The 27,534-nt window shown below is 51.7% G+C and overlaps 1 protein-coding gene across 1 annotated transcript in view; it reads right to left on the minus strand.

The window, feature by feature from the left end:
• The window catches only part of LOC146817393 (uncharacterized), a 1,110,110-nt gene that overhangs the window by 574,022 nt on the left and 508,554 nt on the right, over window positions 1-27,534 (minus strand). The window contains exon 6 of the mRNA XM_085609207.1: window positions 6,933-7,070. Coding sequence (XP_085465333.1) covers window positions 6,933-7,070 — 138 coding nt within the window. The remainder of the gene's footprint in view (window positions 1-6,932; window positions 7,071-27,534) is intronic.

Genomic DNA, 27,534 nt, shown 5'->3' on the forward strand with positions numbered 1-27,534 from the left:
GTGGTCGGCTTGCTTTCCCTGGGGGTGCTCAGGTCGTATAGCGTCTCCTCTAATGGGGTGGGGTGCGCAAGCCAGTGTTCAGCTGCTACTTGCGGCATGTACCGTGGCTGCTTCACCCAAAACCCTGCATAGTGAGCCTGTGCACTAAGGTAGTAGAGCTCAAAATTGGGTATTCCGAACCCTCCCAGTGCATATGGCCTGACAAGCACCTCCCATTGCAGCCTCGGCTGCTTCCCTCCCATACTAGGCGCGTCAATTCGGAGCGGAGCGTCTTGAAAAAATAAACCCCTGGGTAGTACGGGATATTTAAAAATAAATAAAGTAGCTGGGGAAGGATCACCATTTTAATAAGGGAAGCTCGCCCTGCCATAGAGAGGGGGAGGGTTATCCATCGACTAATATTTTCAATTATGCGAGCCATTGTATTACCGTAATTCAGATGCATGAGTTCCTCCCTATCCTTCGTAACCCGGATACTCAGATATCGCAGCTCTTCCTCGCACCACTCCATGGGGTAATCTAACGGGAACTGTCTCGTGGACGCCGTCAGCGGGAAAATGCAAGATTTCCCCCAGTTGATCTGAATTCCCGAGAGCGCCCCAAATGGTATAAATTCACGTAATATCGGGTTCAGATTTTGTTGCGGGTCTCGTATATAGAGCGTGATGTCGTCGGCATAGAGTGAGATTAGTATCTGCCGCATATTACACTGCAAAGCCTTGTCGTTATGCCATTGCCGCATTTTGGCCACAAGAGGCTCTATTGCAAGGGCAATGGGGACAATGGGCACCCCTGCCTTGTGCCTCTAGTTATGGGAAAAGCCTGCGACGTATGCCCGTTAATTAGCACTTTAGCAACCGGTAAGCGATATAAGAGCCGGATCCATGATAAAAAAAGTGGAGGGAAACCCATCTGCATCATAACCCCGAAGATATAATCCCACTCAATGGAATCGAACGCCTTGGTGGCGTCTAGGAATACAGCGGCTAACGGTAATTCAGAGGAGACATTATTAAGTATTGCAAATAAAGTTCTTAAATTATGAGAAGTGGCTCTGCCGGGCACAAAGCCCGATTGATCCGGGAGAACCAGGTTCTCCATAAGCAAATTCAAGCGTGTGGCAATAAGTTTAGCTAATATTTTAGCGTCGCAATTGAGGAGAGAGAGCGGCCTGTGGGAGTCACACTGACGGGGCGACTTCCCGGGTTTCAAAAGGGAGACAATGATAGCTTCTTTCATAGATGCCGGCAGGCAGCCAACCTCGAAGGACTCCTCATACACTTCGCCTAGGATGGGGGCCATGAGATCTATGTATGTTTTATAGAACTCTATGGGGATGCCATCTGTCCCCGCGGCTTTCCCGGACTGCATGCTCATTATGGCCTCCCTGACCTCATCCAGTTCAAATGGTGTGCACAAGAATTCCCTCTGCCTATCCCTCAACCAACCGAGCGCCACATCAACCAGAAACCCGTCCAATTCCAGGCCTCACTCCCTCTGAGTGGTGTATAACTGGGTATAGTGACGTGTGAATGCATGGAGGATGTGGGCAGTGTCACCACGAAGCAATCCGTCGGAGTCCTCCACCTCTAGCACATACCCAGATTGCCGGTCCCCCCTTGTTAATTGCGCTAAGGCCTTACTGGGTCTATCTCGCTCTCCATAACAGCGTGCCACCCAGTATTTCCCCCTGAAACGAGTCTCCCTCTGCGCAGCCTCCATATACTCTGAGAGCGCTTCCCTGAATTTTAGCTGGGTGGCGTTATTGGGGCTCGCAGCTAGCTGTGCAACCAGTGATTTGAGCTCCCCTTCCAATCTGTGCAGTGTATTAAGTATATACTTTAGCACCCCCGCCCCTTTTGCAATACAAAACCCTCGGAGGGTGACTTTAAACGCCTCCCAGATAGTTTCCACACTATCCACCGAGCCCTTGTTGCGCACAAAGAAATCCTTAATCTCTTCACGGACCTCCACTTGGAAGACGGTATCCAGAAAAACGGGTGCATTCAATCGCCAGGTTCTGCGCGGAGCATAAAGTTCTGCGGATGCCAGCCAGATCCTAACTGGGGCGTGATCAGAGTATGTTCTAGCTAAGTGCTGCATCGATACTACCGCAGGCCCTGGGAAATCAGCCAATAATCCAGCCGCGCCCAGGACGCCGCCTGTGCTGTATAGTGCGTTCCCTCTCTGTCTTGTGGGTGGGCGTGTCTCCAAGCATCTATCAAGTGGTAGGCAGTTATGGTATCCTGAAGCGCCGCGCCTGCTTTATTGTAATGATGAGGAGCTGGGTGTGACCTGTCCCAGCTGGGGTCGTACGTTACATTGAAGTCTCCCCCCCAAATAACATGACTAGAGCCTATGTCATATATCCTAGCCCATAACGCCATGAAAAACTCTGGCGCGTCAGTATTAGGCCCATAGCAGCAGGCAAATGTGACTGACACCGACCCCAGTCTTCCCCATTCCAGGCAGTAGCTGCCCTGCGAGTCACAGTCGGTTCCTGCAAGCTGAAATGGTATCTGTTTTTTAAGGAGGATTACCGTACCTCTCGCATAAAATGAGTAAGAAGAGAAAATTCTATAGCCCGCCAACTTGCATGCAAAGGTGTTAGGACTCTGGGGGGAGAGATGCGTCTCCTGCAGCATGGCTATATGTATTCTGTGCCTGTCCAGATATGCTATTATGTGCCGTTTCTTCCTCGGGTCCCCCATGCCTCTGATATTCCAGGTAATGATGTTCAACGTTTCAGTTGCACTATCCGCCATCCATCTCATCTTTTAGCAGCCCCGTGCGTGAATCACTCTCAGATGGGGCCCCATAAATTCTACACACTGCAAAAACAATGACAGCCCTTACTCCAAGTAGGCTCACATTGATGCACTTGACCATGCCTCCAGATCAGCAAAAGGTAATCACCTCCAGGATGCTTGTTATATGAAAAAAGAAAATAACAGCTCCCCCCGCCTCCCTCCCCCACCCACTGCAGCAACCCCAACCTGCCAGACATATTCGCCCACCCACCCACCCCCACTTCTAACAGAAACAACAACCCCATTACTTCCCTAGCATTGAATGCGCAGGGAACTTTCCCGGGGGAACGCCCATTGGGGGACATTGATAGGTGGCAACACAGTGACCTCTCACCCGCCGAGCCCTCCTCAGATGGCCGCCCTGGGCTCATGCAGGCGAAGAGTGCCCGATGTTTCTGCCATAGTGCTCATATTGTGCCCTCCTCGTAAACCCTTATCCTATAGACGCCGTGAGTCTTATCTCGGAGTAATCAGAACAGCACACACTGCTTGGTGCACAACAATGCCAAGGAGTCTAAGAACACTATGCTTCACCCTCCTCCTCCATCGGCGTGGACCTCTGCTACGCCTCCAGGTCGCCATCAGCGCGGTTCGCACGCCTGATCCTCTAAAGGAATTCTTCCACTTGTTGCAGCTTCGCGAAAAAGTGTTGTTTGCCCTGGTGGGTCACCCTTAACCTCGCAGGGTAGAGCAACGCATAGTCAATTTGAGCTTTTCGCAACTTATTCTTAACTTCCATGAATTTGCGCCGCTCTTCCTGGACCATCGGCGTGAAGTCCAGGTAGATGGAGAACGTGTTCCCGTCAAATGTTAGAGTCTGCTTGCCTCTTGCCACCCGCAGCGCCACATCGCGGTCTCGATAATTCAGAAGCCTCGCTATGATGGGTCTCGGGGCGCTGCCAGGTGGCGGCCGTGGTCCAAGTGATCTGTGGGCCCGCTCTACGATAAACTGGCTGGAGAAGGACTCTGCTCCAATCGCAGAGAGCAGCAGCTTCTCAACATACTCTTCCATTTTCCCAGTGTTGGTCGACTCGGGAATGCCAATTACGCAAATATTGTTGCGCCGCCTGCGCGCCTCTAAGTCCTCATGCTTAGCGGCAATGAGCTTGAGCAGCTTATCCATGTGGGCTATCTGCGTCGTATGTCTGGAGGTCACATCTTCGGTGTCCGAGACACGTCTATCTGCTTCCTTCACCCTGTCGTCATGCCCCTCCAGCTTATGGGCAATTGTGTCCATTCGCGTCGACATTCTGTCAACCTTATCCACAATCGTGGCAAAGCCCAGTCTGATCTACTGCAGGATACTTTGCACATCAGTATATGGCGCCATTGACCCCCCTGACGCTTCCGCTCCACCTTCTCCATTCCGATCAGCTGGCAGGCTGCGGGGACCTTTTTTCACAGACTCAAAGTTCAGCTTAGGCTGCCTGCTGTGGGACTTGCCCATGACTGCCTCTAACTGGAGTTCCGGGGGGGCCCCTCTAAGTTGTTTATCTCCCCCCGATCTTCCTGCTGAGGGGTATAGAAATGTCCCCGCCGGCGTTCTCCCTCTCGTCACGCCCTGAGCCGGGACAGGCGCACAGTCACACTCACGAGGTCGTTCCCACCTCCAGCCCCCAGCAACAATCTCACCCTCAAGACAGTCAGTTCTTGCACCGCGCTTCGTGCAGCGCCAAATGTATTCCCAGTCCCTTGGAGGCAAAGGTGTCACAGTCGCAGCCCACACTCTCCAAAAGGGCTGTCTCAGTGCCAGAAATGGTCCATGCCCGGTCGCCCGTCGTAGCTCAGCTGACACCAGCCAAGGCGTTGTGGGGAGGAACGTGGCAGTTACGTCTGCCTCCGAGGCTCCTACCCCCCTAGTCACTCGTTACGCTTTCCCTCCAAATCCCAACGCCATGGCTGCAAGTAAATCCATGTCACGGGTCCAGGATGCGGTTCAAATCGTAAGTGCTGCACCTCGCTCGCGCTGTTAACTGGAAGTGGATGCTTATCTGCCAACTGCCTTCGCAATCAGGCATCTGTAGTGAGCGAGCTGAGGGCTGGAAGCGATATTACAAGGGCCCATGCCTTGCGGGCCAGCAGTGGGAGGCAATCAGTGAAGTCTGGTATGTAGCGAAAGAACAATGCACAGTCTGCTTCGCCCCGGGGCGCGAGGATCAATGCGGTAGTTTTCCCAGTCTGAACCGGGCAATGCAAGCAGCGCGCCGCCTCTGGCCACTGGGGCGAGCAAAGCGCTCCACTCCGATGCACAATTCCGCCTCGATCAGCGGACCGCCCGTACCGTCCCGCAATCTCCACTCAGCGGGATGGAAAAGGCCGCAGGCTCACCTCTCAGCTCGTTCTGTTGCACCTGCCCCCAGGTCGCGCACTCCTCCGCCATACGATTTGGCATCCACGCCGCTAGGCCCAGCGCGCTTCGGCGCCTCCACCTGTGATTTCTTCGTGCAGCGCGGGCCGAAGTCGCCCCCGCCGATGCTGCACCGTGCAGGGCCCGCCAGCACCCCTCGGGCCCCCGCCCTGATTGCCGCAGACAGACAAAGCGACCTCCACTTCCTCACCGCCGCTCGGCCGATCCTCCGGGCCCTGTAACCTCGTGGGCAGCCGCGGGCTGTCATAGCGGCCACTGCCGCTCTGCGCCACCGCTCTGCTCTTCAGGCCCTCTCGGTCGAGACTGCAGGAGGCCACAGCAGCCCGCAGGTCAGAGCGACACGACTCCGGAGCTCAGCAGGTCAGCCACCAGGGTACACACAGCATGGACTGCCCTTTCCAGGCAGTGAGGAGGCCAAAAAAGCAGGATAATTGTTAGGATTGTGACATCGGGCTGCCAGAGCCTCACGCTGGTGCGGCCATTTTGCGTGCGTGCCACCTAGTGCCCCCTCTCCAAATTCATACTTGTTTTTAATCAATGATCTTATGTTCAGTAGAACACAAGTAAGTGACTCGGGTAAGTACCTAGAATTCAGAATTGCATGAGGAGGGGTTACCGAGGGATTACTTTGAGGAAAGCAAGTTAAATCAGGGCTAAATGAACAAGTTACTTACCTTCGGTATCGCTTTTTCTGGTAGAGACAGGATCTAACTGCAGATTCCTTATCTTAGAAATGTCCCCAGGCACCAGACTAGATCCAGAAAATATTTCGAGTAACTCCACAGCGACATCGTCTCCTGAATGTGATGTGAACAGAGTCCACATAAGCCCTCCCCCAATGTGTTGACGCCAGTTTCTTTTGTGACTATTTTCGCACCAACAACATCGAGCCACTCAAGGAAACAGTCTCTGTAAATAGTGTGCCAAATGAAAAGAACCGTAGTATGCAAAGAGGGGATCTTGGAGACAACAGGGCCTCCAGTTTGCAGAGCAGGGAGGTTGGATGGGTCGATAAGGAATCTGCAGCTAGATCCTGTCTGTACCAGATAAGGCGTTACCGAAAGTAAGTAACTTGTCCATCTGATAGAGACATCCGGCCGCGCATGGTGCAAATTGACTAGCCGGGTCACGTGATGTTCTATGATATCATTGGTAACGTCACTGCATAATCTGAAATTACATCATTGATAACAACACTGTGCATGGCAGGGACTTAAATTATAGTTACTTCAGAGCGTAAGTTATAGTTAATTGAGATAAATATAACTAGTGAATTTTAATGGTTTTGTAAGTTTAAGTCTGTATGTTCTAACTGACATTTTCAGCTAACTATAATGCCCATTTAACCTTTGTTTTTTTTCAGTGAATATAGACGTATAGATTGTTTACATACACAACACATGCCACAGCCTATGCTGATCATGCACAAAACACCACTTTGCATAGAAATAAAAAAAAGAGCTTTCACGAAAGCAGCATGGTAGACGTTGTGGCATGTGTTGTCTGCACTGATAACCATAACTGGCAAATTTCAGAGGTTCGTGGCATTTAAGCCAGAGCCATAATTTGCTTTTAAACGTCTCTTTTTTTCAGTGAATATATGCACATGTGTATGTTTCTATTCCCATCTTCAACCCACTTCCCTCTGTTACGTTTGGATATTGATTGCTCTGGAAGAGATCTTCACGTGCAAAGCTCATGCATAGGTGCATATTTTACTAAGACAACAACAACAAATCAAAGCAACTAAATACCTTTAGTTTTTGATTGAGCCACTGCAGTTTCTGTTGTAGAGACTTATTTTCTTTATTTACTTCATGTGCAGCCTCCCTCTCTGAAGCTAACTGTCGCTGGAAAATGCTCTGATTCAATACCATATTTTTTTCAAAGTCCTTGAGTAAAAAACAAAAAACAAAATACTAGCATACCGGATCATGTGTTACACTCGGTCAAACATTATACTCACTAGACATGTTTATCAGTAAATGTTTTAATTCAGATAAAGAAAAGGAAAATTATTTGTGAAAAACTCTTCCATGGCACATATAAACATTTTAGCGTTCTTAAAATTTTTTTGCGAAGAGGAATACAATTATTATCCATTGGATTAAATTTTAGTTATTCAAGAGAAGCCAATTAATTAACCCCGATCTGACAGAGTATGCATAAATAGTAGTAACGTGTTTCTTACCTGTACCTAGTTATCCATCACTGATACAGTACATAGATTTACCCGTTTTTTAATTATTTCCCACTCAGGCTGAAACTCCTTTCTATTTGAAACATATGCGTATTGAAGTTATGCTTTTAACACTTCTTCCACGGCGCCTAGCTATCTTATAGTGTCTCCAAAAGGGAACCAATGGAGTGGGTACTCTTAAAGTCCAATCCCCAGGTGCCATCTTCAGATTGTCAGGATCTACCCGATGTATACCCTCATTGAGGAAGAGGGAGGGGAGTCTGCATGTGAATCTATAAAAGAACTACAGTTACTAGTGTTACAGATAAATACAATTTTCTTTTCTGGCACTTTATAGTTCATAGATTCATGTACGTTTGAACTAGATTACAAGGTAGTATAAGGAAGCAGCAAGGTGAAAATAAGGCCAACTATGACAAAACTAATGCAAGCCAGCGCACGATTGAGTAGTAAAAGGCAGCAATGATCAGGATGCTATTGCATAGGCTGCACCATTGATAGAGACTCCCCTATGGGCTACTCTCTTTCCTCCTCTTTCCATTCTTCTGGTTTGCCTATCCATGCAACAGCACCTGGTGAAATTATGCAGCATTAGCTACACAGTCAACTTGACTAACCTCTGGAAGGTGGTAGGGGCATTCTTTAATGCAAAAGGCATCACCCTAAACTGGACATGGCACTTTGGGATGGAGAATGCAGACCTCTCCATGCCCCCCTCGGTTAAGGCAATCTACCAGTACACCAATGTCAAATTGAAGGTACTCAGGAACTTGGCACCTCCCATCCAAACAATGAGCTCATCAGCTTGGGGGATTGGGTGTGCATTAGTCTTGGTGACTGAATCGAGCCCTCTATAATCCACACAGAACCGGAGTTCTGTGGTGGTGCCTGCTGGGGCAGCCTTGGATATCAGTAGCACTGAGTTGGACCAAGGGCTGTTGGAATTATCAATTACCTCTAGCTCCATCATCTTGGACACTTCTTCCCTAATGCTGGCCCTCACTTTGTCAGATAGCCTGTACATCTTATTCTTAACAGGCATACTGCCCCCTGTGTCAATGTTGTGGGTACACCAATGGGCGAGCCCAGGGGTAAGTGAGAACAGGGAAGACAATTACTCCAACCGATGGCAGCAGTATCTCTCTTGTTGAGAGGTGAGAGAGGGGGAGAGGTTCACTCCCTCTACTGATCCATCATGCTCTTTTGAGGAGAGGCAATCCAGGATAGGTTCACTCTCTCCCTCCTCACCTCTATCTGTCACCAAGAGCATAGAGACCACAGAACTCTCAAAGTTTGGCTTGAGGCAGTTAACATGCAGGACCCTCGAGGGGTTCCTGGCGGTCTGAAGTTCTACCAGCTAGGGGACCTCCCCTTTGCACTCCTTTACCTCATATAGGCCAGTCCACTAGTCCTGCAATGTCCGAGGCTTGACAGGCTCCATCACCCACACCTTCTGACTTGGTTGAAACTCAACCAGAGTGGCCTTCTGGTCATACCAGAGTTTCATGATTTTCTGGGTGAAGGCTAGGTTCTCAGTGGCAGTATTCTAGATCTGCTTCATTTGAAACCTAGGGCCAACATGCAGCTGACTAGTTTCTTGTAAGCTTGCTCCCACCCCTTCTTTACAAGGATCACAGGCCCTCTGACAGAGTGGGAATAAAGAAGCTTGAAGGGGCTGAAACCAACTCTAAGCAAACAACAGGCATGGCACCAAGATGTCTCATTTCCACCTCAAAGGCTCTACTAGGCCCATTATTATGCCTTTCAGGGTCTTGTTGATCCTCTCAACCTCTCAATAAGCCCATTAGTTTGGGGATGATAGGGTCTGGAGAACGTGTAGGTTACTCCACACTCGTCCCACATAGACTTCATTTATGCAGATATGAAGTTGGTACCTCGGTCAGATACCACATTCTTGAGGAAACCTACATCAGTGTCCTGGCCACAGCGGGCACAGTCACTGTTCTCTGCTGGATGGTTCCGGGTACTTTTCTGGCATGGTCCACCAACACCAGGATGAACCTGTCGCCCAAGGCTGTCTTAGACTCCAGAGGCCCCATAATATCAATGCCTACTCTTGACAGGTAGGACAGGACCTACAGAAAGCAGCTGAGATCATTTTCATCTGGGACCAATAAAAGTGGGTGACCCGCCTTTCAAAGGTCTTGGTCTGCCTTAGATGTCCTGCAAGGGATACATCATGAGCCTGTCCCAGTAGGTCGGCCCTGTAGCACTGGGCAACCACCAACGCACATATTGACTTAGGTTCGCTGTACAGGGGATCATTCTCCCAGTAGATGAGGTGAACACCAGGAGTGTCTCCATTTGCCTGGGCTTCGACCTGGCGTCATCGCGAGTGGGACACTTCTGCACTTAGCAGGATTCTGCTCAGGAGGGGCCCCCATCTGCTTGCCAAACAGCCAGTTCAGGTAGGTCTCCCAGGGCAGCAATGTCTTTCCCTGTAGTTTCCAGAGCATCTCCCTCAGCTCCTGCTTCCTCCTGGTCCGTGGGAATCCTGGGGGGAAGTTTTCCACCCTCCATGCCCCTTCTCTTCTTGGTAGGTGCCTGGGCCATTGTTTCAGGCTCCAGGACCTTGGGATTTTCCTCTCAGGTAGCCATGGACCATGTAATCATGCACACCCACTCAGGCAACCCTAACATCTCCAAGTGTGACTGGAGCTCCAACTCCTTCCTGATGGCGTGCTCCACACCATTTCCCAACAGACAATCCACTGGAATGGCCAGATTCACAGCTACCTTCAAGGAACCTGAGACCCACTCCCCTATCCAAAGGGAACCATAGCCACTCGGTAGTGACTCTTGTGGTTGTCAGCAGTAACCAGAAACTCTTTTGGGGGCCCTTCAAAAACTCAGTTATTTTACTTTGTCTCTCCCTCTTACTTCTGGTAGGGACCTTATCCACCCTTTGGGTGATCCCTCCCAGATACAATCTTCTATCAGCCAGTCAGCCAGTGGTCCACCTCCTTTGCAAGCTCCCTAGGGCTAGCGAGCTTGCTGTCCATCAGATGTTGGCGTAACTCTGGAAAACAATAACCTAACATGTGCTCTCTAGAAAACAAACAGATTGTACAACTCCTCATAAGTGTTTACTTCACTGCCCCTCACACAGCTATGTATTGCCTTGCTGAAATACTCCACAATATCTACTCAAGACTGCTGGGGCAGTTTCTGCCTGTCCTTGACCATCAGCCGATACTTTTCAGGGGTGTGCTCGTACTTTTGGATAAGGATTGCCATAATGGGGGTCTTTCATCCTGTCACCCATTTCTAGGGTCAACAAAAATCCCTCCCCTCTTTAGGTATGTGCCACCACGGGACTGGCGCTCAAGTCTCCTTCAGGGACCCTGTGCATTTTTAAGGCTACTTAGTAGGCCTCAAACCACTTATATATGTCGGCCCCAATATGAAGCTAGGCACCAGGTCTTTAGGTATGAGGACTCTCTTTTGCTCATCAGACACAGTGGTTTTGTTGCCACCATTGTTGCTGGGCCCTGTGCTTTGTTTTGTCTTCAGGTCCAGATCCCTAAGACACTTTTCAGGAGCCAACTCTCACTGACTCAGCCTTTTTAATCTCTGCACCCTTCTAGGCAGCTGCCTCCTCTTTTGCAGCCTCCCTCTTTGTGGCTTCCCCTTCTTTAGGTGTGCCCATTTGCAACCTAAAGAACAAGTTACTTACCTTCGGTAACGATATATCTGTAAGAAACATTAGTTAGTTAGATTCCTCACCTTAGAATATCCCCAGGCGTCAGGCTGAATCCGGAAAGATTTTTTCGTCAGCAATACCCTTGCGCGTCGCTAGGCGTCGTCTGCGGCTCCGCATCCGTCGTCGGCGTCGTGATCGCCGGGATGACGTCGTCGGAGTACTTAGACGCCGCCCTCACGCGCTGACGTCAGTTCTTGTACATAGCTTTCCGCACCAGGAACGCAGAGCCATGCAAGAGACCGACACTGGTGCCAAGAATCTAGGGACCTGAAAGGGATGACCTTAACCCTAGATATCGGTTCGCAGAACGGGGAGGATGGGTGGGGCGGTGAGGAATCTAACTAACTAATGATTCTTACAGATATATCGTTACCGATGTTGCTCAACTGAAAGAAACACGTTAGTTAGATTCCTCACCTTAGAATAGATACCCCAGCAATACCAACCCCAGGGATGGGTCTGTGAACCAAGATCACACCAGGAAGTCCTGGAGAATGGAACGGCCAAAAAAGCCGTCTCTCCGGACTTGGCTGTCCAGGCAATAATGTTTGGCAAACGTGTGCAGCGAGGCCCAAGTTGCTGCCTGACAAATGTCCTGCAAGGGGACTCCCCGGCCCAAGGCAGTGGTCGCCACTGTGGCCCGAGTGGAATGGGCCCTCAGCCACACAGGGGGTTCCTTTTTAGCTAAGGAATAACAGGCCTTGATACACAAAACGACCCACGAGAGATGGTTCGCTTGTGCACCGCCTGCCCCTTCTTAGCACCCACGTAGCCAACAAAGAGTTGGTCGTCCACCCGGAACTGTTTGGTGCGGTCCAGATAGAAGGACAGCGCCTGTTTTGGGTCCAGACGGTGGAGCCTCTCTTCCTCTTTCAAAGGGATGTGGAGGCGGAAAGAAGGTGGGCAGTGTAACAGACTGGCCGATGTGAAAGGCAGTTACCACCTTTGGGAGAAAGGAAGGATGAGTCCTGAGAACAACTTTGTCCGGATGGACAGAAAGGAAAGGAGGCTTAGAAGATAGAGCCTGGAGCTCACTCACCCTTCTAGCAGAGGTGATGGCAACCAGGAAAGCAGTCTTAAGAGTCAGAAGACGAAGGGGACAATTATGAAGTGGCTCAAAGGGAACGCACATCAGCTAGGTCAACACTAGATTCAAATCCCACTGAGGCATTATGAAAAGGGCAGGAGGAAACATGTGAGTAATGCCCTTAAAGAATCGAGAAAAAACAGGGGATTTAAAAAGAGAAGGCTGATCAGGAAGCTGTAAGAAAGCAGAAATAGCCGAAAGGTATCCCTTGGGGGTGCCCAGAGCAGAGCCCTGCTGGGCCAGGGAAAGAAGAAAGGAGAACCTCAGAAAGAGGGGCGGAAAGGGGAACCACAGCCTTTGCTATGCACCATGCCACAAATTTGTTCCACCTGCAGGCGTATACCGATTTTGTGGAGGGACGCCTGGCTGCCAGAATAACATTACAGACTTCAGGAGGCAAGTCAAATGGCATCAACTGCCGCCGCTCAATCTCCACGCATGGAGGTGCAGGCTGGACAGGTTCGGGTGGAGGACCGTCCCATGCTGCTGCGACAGAAGGTCCTCCTGAAGAGGCAGTCGAATCGGGGGATCGATCGATAGACTGAGTAGCTCGGGATACCAGTATCTTCGTGCCCAATCCGGAGTCACAAGGATGACTTGGGCCTGGTTGCGCCTGATCTTCTTCAGCACTCTGGGCAGAAGTAGTATAGGCGGAAAGGTGTACAACAGACCGCGATGAAAAGCGTCTCCAAGCGAGTGCCGCCTTGGAAATTCCAACGCGCAGAACTGCTGACATTGCGCGTTATCTTCGTTGGCGAATAGATCTAACCAAGGCTCTCCCCACTGCTGAAAGAGGCCTTGCGTCACGTCCGAGTTCAGACGCCATTCGTGATCCATCATGCACCGGCGGCTGAGTACGTCTGCCCTGGCGTTCAGAGAGCCCGCCAGGTGTTGAACCACCAGGGTGATGCCCTGATGTTCCAGCCATGTCCAGAGGCGCAGAGCCTCCTGACAAAGGGTCCACGACCCCACCCCGCCCTGTTTGCTGCAATACCACATGGCGGTGGTGTTGTCCGTGAACACCTGCACTACACTTCCCCGAACAGAGGGCAGGAATGCCTTCAGTGCAAGCCGGATCGCCCGCAGCTCCAATAGGTTGATATGGAGCTGGAACTCCGCCGGAGACCAGAGGCCTCTGATCTCCGCCTCTCCCTTGTGGCCCCCCCATCCCAGGAGGGACGCATCCGTCACTTCTGTGTGCTCCTGTTGGGGAAGGGAGAGGGATCTGCCACTGACCCAATCGCGGTCCGTGAGCCACCACTGCAACTGTTGTGCAGTGCCCTCTGAGATCAAGACATGGTCGGACAGGTTGCCCCGATGCTGGGCCCACTGAAACTTCAGGTCCCACTGCAGAGCCCGCATCCGCAACCTGGAGTGATGTACCAGCAGGATGCAGGAGGCCATCACACCCAGAAGCCGCAGCACCAACCTGACCGAAACCCGGGATAAAGGTCGAAAGATCGGAATCAGAGCCTGAATATCCCGAACCCGCTGTTCCGGAGGATAGACCCGGAACTGCGCCGAGTCCAGAACCGCTCTGATGAAGAGGAGCTATTGGGAGGGACTCAGATGCGACTTTGGCACGTTGATGGAGAACCCCAGCGAATGCAGGTGGTCGGCCGTAGTCTGGAGGTGGGTGACGACTGTTTGGGGCGAGCCCGCCTTCAACAACCAGTTGTCGAGATAGGGGAAGACTGGAACCCCTAATCTGCGCAGAGGAGCTGCGACCACCGCCATCACTTTCGTGAACACCCGAGGGGCACTGGTGAGGCCGAAGGGGAGCACGGTAAACTGAAAGTGCTTGTGGCCTACCGTGAGCCGCAGGTAACGCCGGTGGGCCGGCAGGACGGGGATGTGGAAATAAGCGTCCTGCAAGTCCAACGCTACCATCCAGTCTCCAGGGTCTAGGGCAGCCAGAACCTGAGCTAAGGTGAGCATCTTGAACTTCTCCTTCCGGAGGAAGGCGTTGACACTCCTGAGGTCCAAGATAGGTTGTAGGCCCCCTTTGCCCTTCTTGGGAACCAGAAAGTAGTGAGAATAACAACCCCAACCTACTTCTGGGCCAGGAACGCGCTCGATGGCCCCCTTGGCCAAGACGGCCGTAACTTCCTCCTGCAGAAGTTGCAAGTGATCCCACGACAAGCAGTGATACTGCGGTGGCATGGCTGGAGGGGTCGCCTCGAAGGGGAGGGAGTAGCCCCTTCGGACGATTTGCAGCACCCACCTGTCCGATGTGATGGTGCGCAAGTGGAGCAGGTGATGGCGAACTCTGCCTCCCACTGGCGTGGAATGGGCCTGAAAGCTCAGACTAGGAGGGCTTTGAGACGGATGCTGCTTGGGCAGATGTGGACGGACCGGCTTGTTGTCCCCCTGCTCCGCCTCGGCAGGATCCACGTCCGCGACCGCGTTGAGGCTGGTTCTGCGGCCTGTGGCTAGACGGACGTGAGGGGGGCGCCCCTTCCTTGGCCACGAAAGGGGCGTAAAGTGGAAGTTTGTGGACGCGGGCCGTGAGGCCCAAGGACTTGGCCGTAGACCTGGAGTCCTTTAAGCGCTCCAGCGCACTATCCGCTTTGTCGCCAGAAAGGCAACAGCCATCGAAGGGCATGTCCATGAGGGTGCTCTGGACATCCCCGGAGAAGTTCGTGGATCTCAGCCAGGCGTGGCGACGAATCGCCACCGTGGTCGCAATTGCCCTGCCTAGTGAGTCCGTTGTGTCCAGTCCACATCGGATTGAATACCGTGCCGCATCCCGCCCCTCGGCAAGAGCCTGGGCGAGCCATGTCCGGACACTGAGGCAGAATGTCCACCACCGTATCCCACAAGGAGTGGGTGTAACGGTCCAAAAGGCACACGGTGTTGATAGACAGCAACCCCAAACTAAGGTAGGAGAACAGCTTCTTCCCAAAGTGTTCCAACCTTTTGGATTCCCGATCTGGGGGAGTGGACGGGAAGGCGGTCCGGGAGGTAGAGGCCTGGATAACCAGGCTTTTGGGCGTGAGGTGCGCCAACAGAAAACTGGGGACGCCCGGTGCAGGGCGGTGGCGCCGGGCCACATTCCGGTCCACAGGAGGGACTGTGCAGGGCTTGGACCAGGTGCCCATCAGAACGTCGGTCAGTGCTTCATTGAACTGCAGCAGAGGCTCCGAGGAGCTTACTGGCGGTTGAAGCACTTCAGTGAGGACATTAGTCCTCACGGCCACAGCAGGGAGCACCAGCCCAAGGGCTTCGGCCACCTTGCGCAGCACCACAGAATATGAAGCACCCTCCTCCGTAGCCACGGAGGGAGGAGAGATGAAGCCAGTGTCAAGGGAGGTGCCAAGACCACTGCCATCCCCCAGTTCTTCTGCCCAGTCCTGAGATAACTGGCACTGCTGTGCCAGAGGGTCCTCAGAACCCTCCCAGTCGTCCCCGTCATCCAACTCCTGGTATACAGGTAGAATGATCGGAGCCGGGCGGAAGATGAACCTGTCATCCATCAGTGCCGGATACGGTGCCAGGTGGCGCCGCTCCGACGCCGGGCCCGGACCGGGACTAAAACTGGGGACGGCGTCATCTGAAGGCGGCGCCGGGGGCGGCTGTGAAGGGATCGGCGCCGGCGGAGGGGTCGTAAGGTCTGGCCTGGATCTCGCGGGAGCCTGCGGCGTCAGGACCGAAGTCGACGACGGCGCCGGGGCCGGAGCCGCCGGCTCGCTAGGCCTCCCAGTCGAGCCTGTGGGGCCCGAAGGTGCGCCGGCAGGCGTCGACGGTGGAGCCAGACTCCTCATGGCCACGAGGAAGTCTCAGATCTCCGCCGGAGTCGCACCAGACCCAGGGACCGGAGGGTATGGGGTCGGACGCGACTCCCGCGGCTCCGGACAGAGGTGCCACCCGAAACCTCAGCCAAGTCGCGTGACCGGCGAGGGGAGTCGGAAGAGCGATGTCGCCTCTTCGACTTCTTGCTGCGCCTCGACTTACCGGAATGCAAGGACTTTGACCCCGACAAACGGTGATGACTGCGGCTGCGCGACCGGTCCTTCGACCTCCTCCTCGACCCGGACTTCGAGCGGCGCAGAGCCGACTGCCGGATCTCGAGCAGGTTGCGGGACCGCTCCCGCCTAGCCTTCGAGGTCAAGGCCCGGCAGTCGAGGCACGACTCGGCATCATGGTCGGCCCCAAGGCAGTAGAGACACCGGCGGTGATGGTCCGTGACCGACATCAGGCGGTGACAGGCGTCGCACGGTTTGAACCCAGGCATCCCTACCGGCACCAGAGTCGAGGTCAACTGCAAATGGAACCAAAAGGGTTCAAAAAGTTTAGTCAAAAAGTGACTAAAAGGGTATGCGCTTCCCGGATCGGCGCTTACTGGCGCGGAAAAAAGAAGAACTGACGTCAGCGAGCGAGGGCGGCGTCTAAGTACTCCGACGACGTCATCCCGACGATCACGACGCCGCCGATGGACGCGGAGCCGCAGATGACGCCTAGCGACGCGCAAGGGTACAAGGGTACAGCTGACGAAAAAATATTTCCGGATCCAGCCTGACGCCTGGGGATATTCTAAGGTGAGGAATCTAACTAACGTGTTTCTTTCAGATCTCCCTTTCTGCTTTCCTGTCTGCCAGTTCCTCTGTGGTCAGGCTATGGACTGAGAGGCTGCTACTGGCCCTGGATCTGGCAGGGGACCTCACTCTTGTGAGTCCTCCTCTCTCCTCTGGAGCCATTATCGAAGAGCTTCCATCCTCCCTATCTCCTCCTTTCTGCTACTCCTCAACATGTACATCCTCCTCTTCTGTAGCCTGTAACTGGAAGGCCTCGCACCAAGCCCTGAGGGCTTTCAGGAGACCTTGCTACTTGAAGTCCTTGGTTTCTTTTAGCCCAAACTACAATTTGTGGTGGAGCAGGCCACGAGGAGCAGGGAGAGCATAGCAGATGGTCATTGCTGTAGCAAGAAGAGCAGGACAGGCGTTACAGACGGTCTTCAATGTGGCATGAAGATCCTTTCAGGTGTCGAGGATGGTCGTTGCTGGAGCTTTGCATTGGTGGTCACCGTGGGCAGTCTATGCTGTAGCACGTAGTGAAGGGCTTGAGGAAACTGAACAAGAAATGGAAGATAGTTCAGGACCTCGGAAAGGTGAATAAAAGTGTTCCCTGTTGTCCCGTGGTCCTGAATCCTGCCGTGATTCTCTTCCAGATTCCATTTGATGCTTGTGGCTCTCGGTCACTGGCCTGTGTCAGGCATTCTTTTTGATTCCCCTACATGGGGATTTCTTTTTGCTTTTCGATTTTTTTTTTTTTTTTATTTTTTTTTATAAAAACCTTTATTTCTTCAAGAATCTGGACACAGCTATTCAGCCGACAACCCGGAGGTTCGGCAGCTTCGATAGGAGATTACAAAGAATCGTCCACAGTACATTGAAGGAGCAGTGAGAAGGTTCCATTTTTAATAATTACAAACACACAACAAACCCCAGTAAGGCAACAACACTGAATGCCCACGGTGATAGCCCCTCAGGGGGAGCCGGACCCCAATCATCTAACAGTCACAGTACTATGATAAGAGGAAAAAAGGGGGAAAAGCAGAGGCCCAAGAAGTCAATTAACCATCACATCTGCATACTGAGCTGGAAAGAAGGTCAAGAAGAAAGCTGTTCTTCGGGGGGATCAAGATCAGGGGCAAGACATATTCCCCCCCTGTATTGGTTCCACCGCCCCCAGATGGCATGCCACTTCCGAGGGCGGCCTCTGGCACAATATACTGTCTTCTCCCTGAGCATACTCCAGTCCATATTTTCTTTCCACGCAGTTAACGTGGGGGGCCCCCCGGAACCCCACAAGCGCGCGATGTCCCTCTTAGCAACCATGTTACCCAGGGTCACCCAATGGGTCTGTGCCTCATCATGGTCAGTGGGCCCCCAGACATTCAGGAGACAACACCGCGCTTCCGGCTGCATAGCAACGCCCGTCACCTCCCCCATCACCGCATGAACTCGCCTCCAAAATTCCGTGATGACACCACATTCCCAGATGATATGTAGAAAAGTACCCACCATACCGCATCCCCTCCTACATAGACCTTCCTCAGAGAATCCCATATGAACCAGTCACGGCCCCGTCACATACACTCGATGCAGGATCTTGAGCTGCACCAGCCTCAGACGCGACGGGATCGCAACCTCCTTAGGAGAGGAAACAGCAGACTGCCAGTCCTCATCATCCAACTCGAGTCCGTCCCTAGTCCACTGATCCCGCAGCCCCAGTAGCATATCAGCTCGAACATTTATCAGTTTCTTGTAGATGAGCGAGATCGTGCTCTCCGGCATATGGCCATCAAGGATCCGGTCCTCCAAAGGCGAGGACTCAGGCACCTTCTCACCCTCCACGAGGACTGACCGCAGGGCATGACGCACCTGAACATATCGGAAAAACTCAGACGCCCCCAACTCATACTCCTTCTGCAACTCTTCAAAGGACTTCACCCTACCCTTAATCAGCATATCTCCAACCCTGGAGATGCCGATCAAGTCCCATTTAGCAAACCCTTTCGTATGCCAAAGCCTACCCAACCTTTCAGATTCAAACAACGGGGCAGCTAGGGTGAGCCTATCCTTCCAGCCCAGAGAGTCAGTCGCCATCTTCCATACACGCACCGCCACCCCGGTGGGCCCCGTGAGGGACGAGTCGAGGGACCGCAAGTACAACGCCCTAAGATAGTTCCCACCGCGCAACAACCATCTGTCCATGGCATAACCAGGGCTGAGGGCCGGGCCATAGAAACCGTGGTTAATCGCGGACAACTGGGTGGCCCAGTAATAGCGTCGGATGTCTGGAAGCGCGATACCCCCGTCATACCATGGAAGCGCCAATTTAGCAATCGCTATCCGCGGCCGCCCATCCCACAACAACTTCCGTTGGAGGCTTTCGACCTCCCGAAAGTACTTGGCCGGCACCCAATCTAGAGTATTTTGCAATGCGTAGAGGAACCGAGGAAGGGACATCATTTTGAACAAGGCAGCGCGCCCGACTAGGGAGAGCGGCAGCCTCCGCCAGCCCTCAACATCCCGCCGCAGGCGCGCCAGGGGGGGAGCAGGTTTCTCTCATACCGCAAAGCGGGGTCCATGGAGATAAAGATCCCCAGATACACGAAGCCCTGCCGAGCAATCTGGATCGAACAAGTTCGCGGGACCGGCGGAACCTCACCACTCAGGACGTATAAATACGATTTACTCCAGTTGATGACGAGACCCGAATTCCTACCGAAGGATGTAAGAACGTCACAGACCACTATGAGTGAGTTCTTAGGCGAGGCAAGATACAACAAGATGTCATCAGCATATAGCGAAATGCGGTCCTCGTGTTCGGGCGACCACCGAAGGCCACGTATATCCGGGTGCCAGCGTATCCACGCCGCCAGCGGTTCAAGAGCAAGGGCGAACAACAGAGGCGACAGGGGGCAGCCCTGCCGAGTCCCCCTCCCAAGCCGGAACGGAGTCGATGCCCGGCCATTTACCACCACACTCGCAAGGGGTCCCTCATACAGCAACCTCACCCAGCTCACAAAACCAGGGCCAAAGCCGAACTTGGCTAGCACAGCCCACAAATATTCCCATTCCACCGTATCGAAGGCCATCGTGGCATCAAGAGACGCCACAATAGCCGGTTCTCGCAGCGTGCCAGCCCTGGCGATGACCCCATGAAGACGCCGAAGGTTCAACGCGGTGTTGTGATGCGGAATAAAACCGGATTGATCAGGGTGAATCAAGTCTCCAAGTACCCTGACCAATCGGCCCGCCAGGATTTTAGCCAGGATCTTCGGCTCGGCGTTGAGGAGTGATATGGGCCTATATGAGGCACACTTATCTCGGGGTTTACCATCTTTATGTATCACAACAATTGTCGCCAGCCTCTGGTCCAACGGGAGGGTCCCACTCCCCCGCGCCTCCACGAACATGGCGCGCAGGTGAGGGGCTACCCTATCCGGGAACAGTTTATACAGGTCAATCGGCAAGCCATTCGGGCCCGAGGCCTTGCCCGAGTTCAGCGCGCGGATAGCTCCCGCCACCTCATCGATCGTTAAGTCTCCATCAAGATCATCTCTATCTACATCAGAAAGACAGGGCAGAGCGATATCCCGCAAGATGTCACGCGAGTCCTCGGGCGGCCTATCCGACACTGAGGCATAAACCTTACGGAAATAGTCCGAGAAACACTGGACAATCCCCTCAGGTTCCACAATCACCTCTCCCCCCTCTCCCGTCAACTCCGGCACTACTCTATTAACCCGTTCTTTTTTATCCAGCCAAGCTAGGAGCTTCCCGGCCTTGTCACCAACATCATACAGGCGGCCCTGCTGTTCCCTACTGAGGGTCTTAGCGGCATTTGTAACAAGGTCCTTATACTCGGCTTGCTTCAAGCTCAGATCATGCAGTGAGGCCGCTGTTACCTCCTCCTCTAGCGCTCCCTCCAAAGCCACGATCTCCTCCTCCACCTGCATAACCTCGCAATCTCTCCGCCGCTTGGCCGCCACTACAAGTGAGAGGGCCTCCCCTCGCAGCACGGTCTTAAAAGCTTCCCAGAGCGACACTGCCGAGTCCACGGACCCCTGATTATCCTTGAAATTTTTTTTAACTGTCTTCACCAGTGCGCTGCGCATCTTGGAATCTCGAAAGTACCAGGGGTTAATAGGAGCCACCCTTCCCCTCCCTCTCGGCCGACATCCAGCCTGACCCACACTGGCGAATGGTCCGATATGCCACGCGCCATGTGCCTGGCCTCAGACACCAAAGGGGCGTGCACAGCCAAAGTGAGCAGATAGTCAATCCTAGAAAGGCTACCATGCGCCCCGGAGTGGAAGGTGTATTGACGCTGTGTGGGGTGTCGGAGCCTCCAGCAGTCTATCAGGCCGAGTGTGTCTAGGAAGTCTGGAAGCCATTTCTGAGCCCTCCCTGTGTCTCTGGGCGGGTACCTATCCAGCAGCCCAGAGCCGACAGCATTGAAGTCCCCCCCTACCACTAACATACCCCCCGGGAGATCCAGCAAGGCCCTACCCAGATCTACAAACGTGGAGGCCTGCAGGGCTGGAGGGACATAAACCGAAACTAAAACCAAAGTTCTACCTTCCCACCTCCCCGCCACCGCCACAAACCTCCCCCTATCGTCAACAACGGTGGAGTCCACCTCAAATGGTAGCGAGGCCCTGACTAGGATACCTACACCCCTAGACCCGGAGGAAAATCCCGAATGAGCTATGAATTTATAACCCTTCCTATTAAGAGCATAGCACGTGTTACCTATAAGGTGTGTCTCCTGCAGTAGGGCAACATCTGGCAGTGACCGTTTCAAGTGTTGCAAAACTATCCCGCGCTTAATGCGATCCCCCAAACCATTAATATTCCAGCTAATAACACTTAAACCTCTACCCCCCATCCCCAAACCCAAAGAGGCCCACCCCCCCCCCGAAGAGTCACCATGGGACAATACCGAAGATAATCACTACGCCTTGCAGAAACAGACCCCCCAACAACAACCCCAAAACCCCAACCATCCCCCCCACCCTGCACCCCTGCTGCAGCTTACAAAGCCCCCCCAACTTGCAGTGTGCCTGTCGCCCTACCAAACCCAACATCTACAAAAAGCACCCTAAGGGAGGAAAGAGCTCCCCTCGTCCTCCCGCAACCCTCCGCATTTACTGCACTCTAATCAAGTCATCAAAGAAAGTCAAATCGAGTCAGACCGGCTCCGAAAAATCAGCCTTACCCATCCCGGCCACTGTCCCCATCCGCGGCAGTGTCCTCTCCCGTCCGCCGCCGGGGCAAAGCGTCCAGCCATTCATCGGCCATGACAGGAGACTCAAAGAAGAATGTCCGATCTTCGTACACCACACGTAGTCTGGCAGGGAAGAGCATGGCATACTTCAGATCCCTCTCCCGAAGTCGCCTCTTCACCCCCAGAAAGCCCTGTCTCTGCCTCTGCACCTGCTGGGTGAAGTCCGGATAGAAATTCACCGACGCGTTCTGGAAGGGGACCGGGCCCGTCACCCTCGATGCTTGCAGGATAGCGTCCCGATCTCGAAAATGAAAGAGCCAGGCGACAATCGGCCTCGGTGGGGCTCCCACCTTGGGCCTCCCACCCGGCACTCTATGGGCCCTCTCAACCGCAAAGAACTTCCCAAGACCCTTAGGCTGCAGATGGTTAAGCACCAAGTCCTCGACAAGCAGGTCAACCGAAGCCTCATCCGAGGACTCCGGGACCCCGATAACGCGCACGTTGTTGCGCCTGGCCCGGCTCTCAAAGTCCTCCAGCCGGCGGGCGGCGAGATCACTCTCGGTCCTCAGCTTACGAACCTCGGTCTGCAGTTCCGTGACATCATCGGCGAGGCCCGTGGTCTTGAGGTCCAGGGTTTTAACCCGTTCATTCGTTTTGCCCAAGTCCGCACGGATCAGGTTAACATCCACCAAGATGGCATCCACCTTATGCGCCAGGGCATCGAACTGTCTCCCAATCGAAGTCTGCATCCCTTCGAGCGCGCCCATGACATCCTGCAGCGAGAGCTCCGGGGCCAAGGGCGAGGCCTCCTTCTGGGTATCCGGCGACTGGCTCGACCCACTCGGTGATCCCTTCTGCAGAGCATAGCGGTCCATATTATTGACTTGAGTATAGGCTCCCCGCCTGGTAGACTTAGGCTTCAGCCGATCCACCTCTGCTTTGCCCGACATGGTTGGTACCAAGGAGGTCAGTTCAGATAAGACGGCCCTCTCTCAACGAGAGGAATCAGGAGTAATCAGTTCTGCAATGGGCCGCCAGAGTAGCATGTAGAGCGTCCAAAGGATAATAAAGCCACCAGGAGCTCTCCAGGGGCAGGGCAGACAAAGGGAGAGAAAGCGAAAGTGAAAGGACGGGGACCTCCATCCGACAGTTCACACCTCGCCTGGCCGTTGTTGTTCAACTAGAAGTCGGGCATCCTGCCAACTCTAGCCCCTGGCATCCCTCGGAGATAGGCCGCAATCTTCCGCCATGCATAGCTCCGGTTCCCGGTGGGCGATCCGATCGCGGGTAGCATCAATCGCCTCCCTGACAAGTCATCTACACGATGCCATGCATACAGACAGGATTAGAGACAGGATAGTCGACGGAGGGCGCGAGGGTCTCGGGAGCTCAGAGCTCACGCGGCCATCTTGGTCAAGCGCTAGGCTCCTCCTCCTGCTTTTCGATTTTTAAGGAAAATCCTTATGCGGTGTATGGTCCCACAAAGGTATACATAAAGTTCCTCAATCTTTAATCAGTTATTGAAGAAAAACATTTGCGGCAAAGCACCCTGTCTGTGTCATTGTGGAGGGTAAAATATTCAATCTTGATAACATGTGGGAATAGTTGGTGGGTGGGATGGGTACCAGTCGGAGGCCCTCTATCCCCTGATCTGTGGTGAGATCTGAAGGAATCCAGAGGTGTGCGTGGTGAAAAGGAGAAGATGTCAAAAGAATTCAAACAAACTCCGTAGACAGAGACAGGTCCGCTGCAGCAGGATCCACAAACTAACTGGACAGCCTGAAGCCAGAATCGAAAACAAGAAGATAACATGCTGGGATCTAATGATGAACTGGAGCCGAGTATGGATAATAAGGCACTGTAGGTAGTACCGGTGAAGATAATGTTCTATAATTGAATTTTCTTGGCGGGGTCTTCAAGTCGAGTTGCATATGCTTTCAGGACGGGAACAACAAGGGTACAATACTCAAAGCGCATACAAGCTATGCATAGATTTACGTGCTCACTGTGGTGAGACAAGAACTCATTAATTGTAGGTAAAGTTGTTAATGTCTGGGCAACATGCACCTTGTGCACTGAAGAGGTGGGCTGTTCGAAGCGAGATGGGGAACTGCCAGAAATTCAATCTACAGAGAGATTTCCTTCAGGAAAGGTACAGAATCCATTTGTCATTGATAAGTCACCCCAACACAATTGCTACCATGCCATACAGTGCAAGTGGCTTTGTCGTGTGATGAATCAGCGTTCTCATATGGAACGTGAATGGGTTAGAACATGAGCTCAAGAGGGGGAAATACTATGTTTCCTAAACAGACATAAGCCAGTGGAGGTATTGTTGCAGAACACACGTTTGATGGGTAACAAATGCAGGTTCCTGGGAAGTAATATATTTACACTCCTGGCTCACGGTGGGGTCACAACAGTCTCTAGAGGTATTGCTTTCCTCAGTAAAGACGCTACCATGTAAGACATACAGAACGTGGTGGTAACATGGGAGTGCTAAGTTGCAGTAGACTGAAAATGGAATTGAGAAAATATTATATAGTTATCGGTCTACCAACCATGTAGACAGCCACCTCACAAATTGCCAATGTTTCATCTTTTGGTAGGGTATTATTTATTTGTTCCAAAGACAAAGTGTGGTTAAGTTTATGAGTTATCCCACCTTTTAAGAGGCAAATTTTGTTTTAAGTTTTCAAAAGGAGAACATTCCAATATGGCATAAATGGTACAGTGACAGAATCACAGAATTACAGCAATTTATAATCGGATAGTTCTAGCCAGCAAATAAGTTCCCTCCCCCCTCCCTATGTCAATTAACTAAAGATACCCACAGACTCACTACTGTGTTAACATAGCCTAGTAGACGGCAGAAAAGCCATGTTCTGGCACATGGTTTCAGGTACTCAGCCTACAAGTTTACATATGACATTGTTGTGGGGTCCGTAACTTATTGAGTCCATAGTGATGCTAGGAGGCCTCGGGGTGACACAGTATCTCAATGCAGCGAAGGTTTGTCAGACCTTTTAAGAGGCATAACCAACCAATCATTGTTGACTTATGGTGCCCTTCCTGTTCGGAACTTCTCAAAGACCTAATGACTGAAGGTTAGTTACATCCGAATTAAGAGCTAAGGAAGTAGTACAGCATGTAGCTTCTATTTTGAACCACTGTTTTATGGATTAAAGGGATTAGATTTTTTGTATTGAATAAATGGACAAGACAAAAAAAGACTTCTTCAATAACCGACAACATATTTTATGAAATATTATATTATCTCTACAATTAAAGATCAATAACTATTGGACCATAAGGTAGCTGCAAATGAGCCTGGACAATCTCTGAAAGGTTAAAGTGCCCCCCACTTTGGTCTTATCTGACATAGGCATTTTGATTCGATCTCCTGACTATTTCTCCATCAAGTGATACAAAGAATTCACATCTCGGTTCCCAGACTTATGACCCATCTTGGGGTGTATAGGGGCACCTCGGGTCTCCGTGTCCAGTAAGAAGGTTTAATAATTTACAGTCCATATTATCTATCAATTGAGCCATAGGGCTAATAGCTCCATCTGGAATGAACTTCTGCAAGTATTTATGTGTCTTCTTGTGTGGCTGATCTACTTCAAATTTCTTACTTGCACATAAAATGTGTTACCGGGATCCTGATGTGCAACAGGTTTTGATGTTTTTCTTTTCTTGTTTCGTAAAATTTAAAATGTAATAAAAAAGAAAAGTAAAAAAAAAAAATCTATATCTACTATTCAGAAGTACCCTGTAAGATATTCACTGATGTAGGAGCAGGGGATACATTAAAAAACTGCGAGTTCCACTTTATAAAAATACATATAGCATTCGGTCCCCTGAAGTACTTGGCCAGCGCTATTCATGGTGCTCCCTTAGCTCCTTTAGCTCTTCTCTCTATTTCTACCTTCAACTACAAAAGATTAGAGTTTGATTTTACATCTGCCAAAAATCCCCATGTCGCTTGAGGGTCAATAAAGATGTAATTTGTGCCATCTCTTTATATATGCAGTTGGGTCGGTTAACACTGGGATGAGGCTCAGTCCGCCTTTAGACAAGTAATTTTAAATCTTTTGGAGCTCTATTCTTAAGTTGCGTTGTTCTACTACAGACCTCTTCCCTCTGTTGCAGAGATTCCAGTTCAATGAGAACACTTCCAGAGTCCAGATTCTTCCCTCCGGGCATTTTTGTCAACAGATGTCTTGTTGAATGTACTTCTAGTTGGGCTGTTTCTCCATTTCCCTTGCTTTCTGACTGCAGTAGTTGTTGGGCCTCATCTCTAATACTTTACCCATATTGTACTTTGGGGAGCCCCAGAAATCTCAGACGTGAGGCCACCAAAGAGTTTGACCACCATGGTATTAGCACGTTTTAAAGTTATCCTAAGTTGCAAATCCCTCATTCTGTCTTCTGATTATTTTCATCACCTCTGCTAGGCATTGATCTAAACACAGAGTTATATCTGTTGCTGTCCAAATCTTTCTTTCATTGCTTCCAAAACACCCTCTATCACTGTGACCTTGCAGACAATGCTCTGAACTGCAGATTTCAATTTTCTGAGGCGCCCGTGGGATCGTTTTTCTTCTAGGGTCAAGCCAGCTGTTTAGGGCTCCCCTGCTTTAACATTTATTAGGTCATCTGGGGATTCACCACCAGGCACCAGGGGGAAAAACATCTTGCTTGTACCTGTCTATTGGTTTGATCCCTTGTGGCAGCATGGTGATAGAAATGTATTAACCTAATTTACCTGTGTGTCACACAAAGAGGCACCTCTGCAGTCTCATCATGGGTCAGCATCTGTCGTTCACTAGGAGTTATTATTTGCATGGGTACTCCTGCCTTGCATGTCCCCAGCACGGCTCACAACACCACTCTCTGGGCTCACTGCATTGCCAATTCGAGAATGCTATCATAAGCTTCCCAACTACAACGCTGTACACTTTTAAAAACTAGACACCTAGGGGAATCTAGTGTGGGGCGATTTGCGTGTCTCACACCAGCTTTTCTTATCCTGAAACCTTTGCAAACCTCAAACTTTGACTAAAAACACATATTTTGCTAACATTTCTATGAGGAACACTTCTGGAACTGGTGGGGAGCAATACATTTCCTACCACCCAGCATTCCCCCAAGTCTCTCGATAAATATGGTATCTCACTTGTGTGGGTAGGCCTAGTTCCCGCGACAGGAAAGGGCCCAAAATGCAACATAGACAAATTACATTTTTCCATTGAAAACTGACTCTTCTTTTGCAGTCTAGGTAGCTGTGGATTTTGGGCCTTAGCTCAGCCGGCACCTGGAGGAACCTAGCAAACCTTTGCATTTTTGAGAACTAGACAAGCAGGGATATCCAGGGTGGGGTGACTTGCGTGGCTCTCACCAGGTTTTCTTACCCAGTAGCTTTTGACCCTCAAACTTTGAATAAAAACACATATTTTCCACATATTTCTGTGAGGAAAACTTTTGTAATCTTCAGAAAGCTACAAACTTCCCATCACGCAGCATCCCCCCCCCCCCCCGAGTCTCCTGATAAGAATGATACCTCACTTGAGTGGGTAGGTCTAGTGCCCATGACAGAAAAGG

The sequence above is a fragment of the Triturus cristatus genome, chromosome 6 (assembly GCF_964204655.1).
Source record: "Triturus cristatus chromosome 6, aTriCri1.1, whole genome shotgun sequence".
Lineage (NCBI taxonomy): Eukaryota > Metazoa > Chordata > Amphibia > Caudata > Salamandridae > Triturus > Triturus cristatus.